Source organism: Pistacia vera, unplaced genomic scaffold, assembly GCF_008641045.1.
Source record: "Pistacia vera cultivar Batoury unplaced genomic scaffold, PisVer_v2 Contig200, whole genome shotgun sequence".
Taxonomy (NCBI): domain Eukaryota; kingdom Viridiplantae; phylum Streptophyta; class Magnoliopsida; order Sapindales; family Anacardiaceae; genus Pistacia; species Pistacia vera.
The window spans coordinates 577,929-585,630 of NW_022196003.1; the positions used below are offsets into that span (position 1 = coordinate 577,929).

Consider the following 7,702-nt stretch of genomic DNA (forward strand, 5'->3'; position numbering starts at 1 on the left):
TTAGGAATACAATTAGAAATATGAATATAATTGTATGAGGAATTAAAATAAAATTCCTATTAGGATTTAAGTCTTATTAGGAATAGTGTCCCATGTATTATCTATAAAAAGGTGTTAAGTCTTAGAGTTAGAGACAACAAAAGAATAAAAGGCAAAGCCACAATTAGAGAGTGAGAGCCACCAAATAGAGTTTAGTGAGTGAGTTAATTTGTGAGGCTTGAGAGTCTCTTGTAATTTTCCTTCTTCTTCAAAATGAAATTCTGTAGCAACAAAGTGGACATAACTTTCATACGGAGAGTGAACCACTATAAATCTTGTGTTTATGTGTGGTTATTTTTTTTGTCATTTGTTTGCATTATTTTCGCTTTCAGGGATTTATGATTTGTTGATATCTAATTAAATACCCATAACAATTGATATCAAAGCTCTAAATTGTGACCTCCGGAGATAAGTTATTTCGAAATGGTGGATGCACATAAGAGACAGAATACAAGAAGTTTAAGTTGTAGGTGGAGTGGTTCTCAAATCTTGGCGGCAAAATTTAGCATGGTTACTGTGCAACTTGGATGCTAACAAAATTGAACAAAGTTACTCTGTGACTTGGATGCCGTGATGGTGGATCGTTGTCTTCGTTATGTTCATCGCTGTGATGGAATTATGAAAAAAGAAATAGAAATAGTACAAAATTGATAAAGCCAAAAGGTACAAGCAACAAGCATAGCATCCATAAAAGGAGAAGATGATATGTTGATTTATTAGCTTAATTTAATTAACCTAAAATGTAATTTCAATACTTAGAAATTTGTCTATAATTCTGAAGGAACTCAACAAAATTGTCTGCATATTGATTCTGAAGTTCCTTATCAGCAATTATAATCCTCATTTCCTTGGCTTTATCCCTGTAAACTCTTCCTTCTTCTTCGACTATCACCATCCTCAATGTCTCCGCCACCGACTTCCTCGAATACACCCCGTCTTCTTCATTTCTCTCTATTTCTATCCCCGCTTTCTTCTCCGCAAAAACTCTTGAAACTAATCCATGATCCATCACAAAAGGTAGCAAAACCAATGGACGCCCATAATGGAGTGCCTCGATAATTGAGTTTAGCCCACAATGAGTCAAGAACGCTCCCACCGATTCATGAGATAATATCTTCAGTTGAGGTGCCCAACTCGTCCACACCACTCCGCGGCCCTCGACTCTCTCCTCGAACCCATCCGGAAGCTCCACCGGATTGTGCTGCCTTCTCAGACACCAAAGGAAGGGTAATCCGGATAGCTCTAGCCCTCGAGCCAACTCAGTGAGGTCTTCTTGACTTGGATTTATCTCGCTTCCTAAAGCTACATAAACCACAGAACCTGCTTTTTGTTTGTCCAGCCACTCGCTGATTATAAGCCAAGAATTATGCTCAGTTACATTTTCTCTGTTATCTTTATCCGAGGGCGGTAATAGGCCGACGGATACAATTGGTTTACCATGAAGCTCTCCCATGAGGTTTAACCATTCCGATTCTAGCTCCATGCAGCTCTTAATAGCTATCACATCACAACCAGCTATCGCCGATCCGAAACGAAACAAGTCGCTCACTCCCGAATCGTCTTCTTTAAGATGAACGAACAGTTTCTTCGCCTCGTGGAGGCGAAATGCTATCTCGGAATGAAACGGTACCCAATTCGGAGGAACAGTGTAATCTTCCGGCTTAGTCCTTGGATCGTCGCCGTTGATCATTGCCGTTGTTGATGATCCGAAGAAACATATTGACCAAGCTGGGAAGATACTGAAGTAGGCGCAGGAGATGCCAAGATTGGCAGCTATTGGTGGTAACCAATAAGAGAAGACATCATAAATGATCCAATCAGGAGTACAAGTTTGTAGAAACTGAGTTAAAGAATCCTGGAGTTTATCATAGGACATTTTGAGGTATTGAACTTTGGAAAATGGCAAGTCAGTGGTGGATTCTGCGTCATGAGGGAGATTATCTTGAAAGGGTAAAATGAGGGAGACGAAGTTCATGAATGGTGATAAATTTGGAGGGATTTTTGGCAAGCGTTTGATGTTGTTAGGAGTTGATATGAAAAAGACTTTGTGATCCTTTCCAGCAATGTGCTTGGCTAACTCAAAGAAGGGAAGCATGTGACCAAAGGCTAGCCATGGAAACATGGTTATTTGAAGCTTTTTAGGCGTAGCCATGGAACTCAAGCTGGAGGTGTTTTTCTTTTTTTCGTCGAGAGAGATGGCAATGGTGTTTTGGCTCATCAATTTCACTTCTTCGGGCGATAACATCAAGGCCCCTTCTAAGATATTTGATAAACATGTGGGTTTTTCGACCTTAATTGATTGACACTTGGTCATCCATTTTACACTTGTCAATTAAGGTAATCAATTATTATTGAACTGAATTATAGAAGAAAACGAACTCATTTTATTCTTAAGAAAATTATTCAAAGATTAAATAAAATTTAAACTAAAAAATTAATAGAAATTCGTAACAAACATCCTTGAGGTAGGACTGCAATTGAGCCGAATCGAACCGAATATTTAATAACTGATAACAGTTTAAATTTTAACGGTTCATTAATAGTTCATTAATGCCAAGAATATTTATGTTATTTTAGAAATTTCAAACGATTTTGGTTATCATATCATTTCTTCAGAGGATTAACGACATTAACTTAAAGAAAAAAAAAAAAAAAATTGTAGCAATTGGATGGGCATGGATCAAGGATTCAGACATAAAATACATAGGGTGCGTTTGGACTTTGGAGTTTGGTGTACTACATTGGATTGGACTAAATATTTCACATTACATTGGATTGAACTGAATATAACTAGACATTAAATTCAATATTGTCATGTGTTTGGCACAACATCGAACTAAATATATAATTATTTATTTAAATAAAAACTTATTTATATAAAAATTTAAATTATATGAGAAGAATACTACTCATCTCATAGTTCTAAATTCAATATTGCATAAGCGCAGAAATTATTCTTTTCATGGATTCGGGTTGTGCATTTATTTTGGAAAATAGTAGATGGTAATGGTAATTTTTTTTTTTTTTTTGGTCTTTTTAGGGCAATTTGGTCTTTCTAAGGCAAGAACTTATGTAAAGTGATGGAAAATTGTGTTATTGTGTAAGCTTGCATGCATTTCTATCGGCTGGTTCTAATGATTTCTCATACAATATGATATGACAAAAGATGATTGACTGATTTTAAATTAAAAAATAAAATTTCGTTCAATCATCTTTTGTCACATCATGTTGTATAAAAATATTTTATGTGTAGTTTTCAAATTAATTGACCCCACTTCACTGAGCTACATATATGCATGAATTTTCCTTTTTATTCTCACATCAAAGGACATATTTTTTCTATATTTTGAGTGGACACTTTGCTTTTCCTCTAGGATTTTGACATAAAATGCTAAGCTATGAGTCAATAATTCAGTGGTACATGCAACCCAGCTAGGTGTAATCTATAATTTGCCTTCAGCGTCCTCTTTTTCTTCTTCAATGAGTCACTGAAAACGTTGTTGTCTACTCTGTACTGTGCCCTAATTCTCTTTCAGCTTTTAAATTGTCGCATGCCCCCTTCTATTATTCAGAGACATTGTAACTAATCCTTTTAAGTCCTTTCATTACCAAACTTAGATTTGTTGTTTCTATTAATTATTTGATTAAAGGGTCGTTTCTCTTCTTCGATAAAGATATATTTGTTTTCTGTCTTAATCACTTCAAAAGCTTATTAAATTTCTACATGGTTGAGCCTATAATTTGTGCCTGAAAACTTGTGATTCAAGGATTGGAACTGTTGAAGCATCAATTCTCCTCTAGTAGACCAAAAGGGTTTCTCGTACAATTTATGTATCCTTAAGAAATTAATTAACACATTTAAATAATCAAAATCAATATTAATGAATCCCTTGATATTCCATCTATAACATCATAAAATTGACTTGTTGCTCAAAATTATAATCAGAGAACAAAAACCCTATTAAAAATGGGTAATCAAACGCAGTTATATTTATATCAGTGTGCTTATAATGACAATTTTATTTTATTTTTTCTTATATAAAAATATTGTGGCCACATGAAGATGATGATAAACTTGACGTACAAGGAGCACCTCAATTTATAAGAAAATACAAATTCAGAATTATTACAAGATATGTTCCGACAATGGATGTGTCTTTGTTTTGGCATTATCAAAACATCGTTTTCTCGAACAAGTTTTGGTAACAGTGACGATCGACAATCATAGAACCTTTCTTTTCTTTTCTTTTAATTTTAGCTTTTCAGTTTGGATGATCTTTCTTCAAGCCAACCTTCACATGCGTTGCATATGCTGAGGGCCAGGCCTTGTTTCTTAATTACATTATTATTATTTTTCTTTCTTCTTCTTTCTGTAATTTGAGGTTTTTACGTTTTTCTTAATTTTGTGTACTTTTTGAGGAAGAACACGTACAAAAGTTTGCAGAGCTTAATCAAACTATAAGTAGTTGTCTGGCACCATTTCTTAAATTGCATGTTATTAATTTTTGTAATTTAAGAACTTAAAAATTAATGGCTTAACATAATATTTTTTTAGAAATGTCTGAATCATTTTACTACTGTCACGAAGAAAAGCTAAAAACATCATTATGGGTGTTTTCAACATTTTTCTGTTGATTATTTGTTTATTTTTGTTGTACAAAAAATACACATTGATGTCAACATCATCAATTAGAGCTTAATAAGCATTTAAAGATAAAGTGGTATTAGCTGTTAAAACTCAAACCGCTTCAAAGAGATGTTTTATATCAATCCTATCTCATTTTAAGGTAAGGATTAAGAAGTGATTTCCACATGTCAAGACAATTAGCAAAAGCATTATTACATTGATCTCAAATGTATAAATGGGCACATCTCTTCATGAAAAAGAGAGGCTGGGCATATGTGAGTTGGGCACAAACGTGAGATTCAACCATTATTTTTCTCTGTAAACAAAATATTTCTCTATTTTTGTATGTCTTATAGGCAATATCAGAAAAATAGTCAGAGAATAATAAAATAATAGTAGATGTAGGATTCGCTTTAAGCATCCGAACCACTATAAAAATCTCTCTTCTCAATCTCTTATTTATGTTTCTTCAAACATATATCATTACTGCACCATAAACACTTCTCATGAATCATTCATGTGTAAATTCTAAGATTTTTCTTACCACTTTGCAAGTGCAAGGTCATTGGTGACAAAATCAAGCATCAACAGTTTGGCGCCAGATGAAGGGCCTGATTCACACCAGTTCTCCATGTTTTTCTAGCAAGCCTCAAAATCTTCATGTTTTCTAATGTGGAAATCTGAGCAGGATAAAGTTTGAATCTAGCAAAGTGATAAACACAAGAGTTGTAGCCCTTCGAGTTAGCTTTCCGATGGTCTAAGAATCACCCAAATTCAAGGTCTACAGCTCAAGTTATTGTCAAAATACGAAAGCCTATTCCGAATCAGATCTTTCAGATCACGCGGTCAGATCTCTCAGATTGCACGCATCAAAGCTCTTAGATCGCGTGGAGAGATCGCTCGGATAGCACGCATCAAAGCTTTTAGAGAGTGTGGCTAGATCACTTAGATCGCATGTATCAGAGCTCTTAGATCGCTTGGCCAGATAGCTCAGATCGCTTTGATCTTTAGCTTCAGATCGCACTCTCAGATCGTCCAGATCCCACGCATCAAAGCTCTTAGATCACATGCTCAAATCACTCACATCGCTTAGATCTCACGCATTAGAGCTCTCATATCGCGTGGCCAGATCACCTAGATCGCACACATTAGGGCTCTCAAACTCTCTAGCTTCCAAGCTCTTGAGATCATGTATTCAAGATCGTTGAGATCACGCGTTCAAGATCATTGAGATCACGCATTCAAGATTGTTGAGATCACGCGTTCAAGATCATTGAGATCACGTGTTCAAGATCGTTGAGATCACGCATTCAAGATCATTGAGACCATGCATTCAGATCACTTAGATCGTGCTTCTGAGTGACCAGATTGTGCTTCCAAGCACTCAGATCGCGCTTTTGGGTAGCTACATCATGCTTCTGAGCACTCAAATTATGCTTTTGAGCAGCCAAATCATGCTTCCGAGCACCTAGATTGGATCGGTAACCTGTGTTCTCAAATCAAGCTTTGCACTTTCTGATTGAACTCCTTGTGTTCTCAGATCAAGCTTTGCGCTTTCTAATCGAACTCTCTGTGTTCTCAGATCAAGCTTCACACTTTCTGATCGAACTCCTTAAACTCTCAGATTGCAAAGAGCTTCTAAGCTCTTAGATCGCAAAGAGCTCTTGAGTTCTCAGATCAAAGCTCATTATGCTTCATATCAAGCTCCTTATGCTTTTCGATTGAGCTCATAAGCTCGCTCATTTGCCTGAGATCGCGTGCATCAGATCGTTTAGATCGCACACCTCAAACTCTCAGATCGAGCCCCTATCAGATCGAGATCAGCTCGTAGCTCTCAAATCAAGATCAACTCTCAACTCTAAGATTGGTTGTGTTCTCAACTTTCAGATCGTAATCAGTTCTCAATTCTTAGATCGCGACTAGTTGCTAGAGTTAGAAAAAACGCATAGAAAACTCAAAATAAGCCCGAAACATGCCGAAATGGTGGAATTTTGCCCCAAAAATGGTTTCAATTGTGTTCTTTGGTTTCCATGACGTAGGGCTTGGAATGAGCTTTCCGTTGGCATCTTATAGGCTCCAAAACTCCTCCCGGATCAAAAGTTATGGTTGTTTTAAGTTGGCTTGTCCGTTTAGGGCCTCTAAGCCATGCGTTTGGGCTTTTGATGTTAGCTCTCTCCAAGATTTCATCTACTGGACATTTTATGTCAATTATCAGATCGCAAATCGTAGTCCTAGCTCTCAACTCCCGATCACGCTAGGCATAATTCAAGCTCTTTAGTTTGAGACTATGACCTATAGTGCAACAACCATTCAGATCAAAGACATAGCTTTTGAAGTGCAATTACGCACTCCAAAACTAAGGGGGTTCTGTTGTGCCAAAAATACACATTGATGTCAGCACCATCAATTAGAGCTTAATAAGCACACAAAGACAAAGTGGTATTCGATGTCAAAACTCAAACCGCCTCAAAGAGATATTTTATACCAATCCTATCTCATTTTAAGATAATGATTAAGGAGTGGTCCACATGTGTCAAGACAACTTGTAAAAGCACTATTACATTGACCTCAAATGTATAAATGGGCACCCCTCTTCATGAAAAAGAGAGGTTGGGCATATGTGAGCCTTGCACAAACATGAGATTCAACCACTATTTTTTTATGTAAACAAAGTATTTCTCCATTTTTGTATACCTTACAAGCAATATTAGAAAAATATTCAGAGAATAATAAAATAACAATAGATGTAGGATTTGCTTTAAGCATCCAAACCACTATAAAAATCCCTCTTATCAGTCTCTTATTTATGTTTCTTCAAACATATATCATTACTGTACCATAAACATTTCTCATGAATCATTCACGTTTAATTTCTAAAATCTTTCTTCGCATTTTGCACATGTGAAGTTGTTGGTGTCAAAATCACACATCAACAATTTTCCTTTTAGAAAATAGATGACATTTAGTTACCATATGTGGTTAATTAGAGAGAAGATTATATATGAGGTCAATTTTATTGTTCAAAGTTTTAAACAA

The 7,702-nt window shown here is 35.9% G+C and overlaps 1 protein-coding gene across 1 annotated transcript; it reads right to left on the minus strand.

Moving 5' to 3' along the window:
* Positions 1–780: 780 nt before the first annotated feature.
* Positions 781–2,209, minus strand: LOC116128595 (putative UDP-rhamnose:rhamnosyltransferase 1). The gene has a single exon (XM_031414343.1). The coding sequence runs from the start codon at positions 2,189–2,191 to the stop codon at positions 788–790; it is 1,404 nt and encodes a 467-aa protein (XP_031270203.1). The 5' UTR covers positions 2,192–2,209; the 3' UTR covers positions 781–787.
* Positions 2,210–7,702: the final 5,493 nt, after the last annotated feature.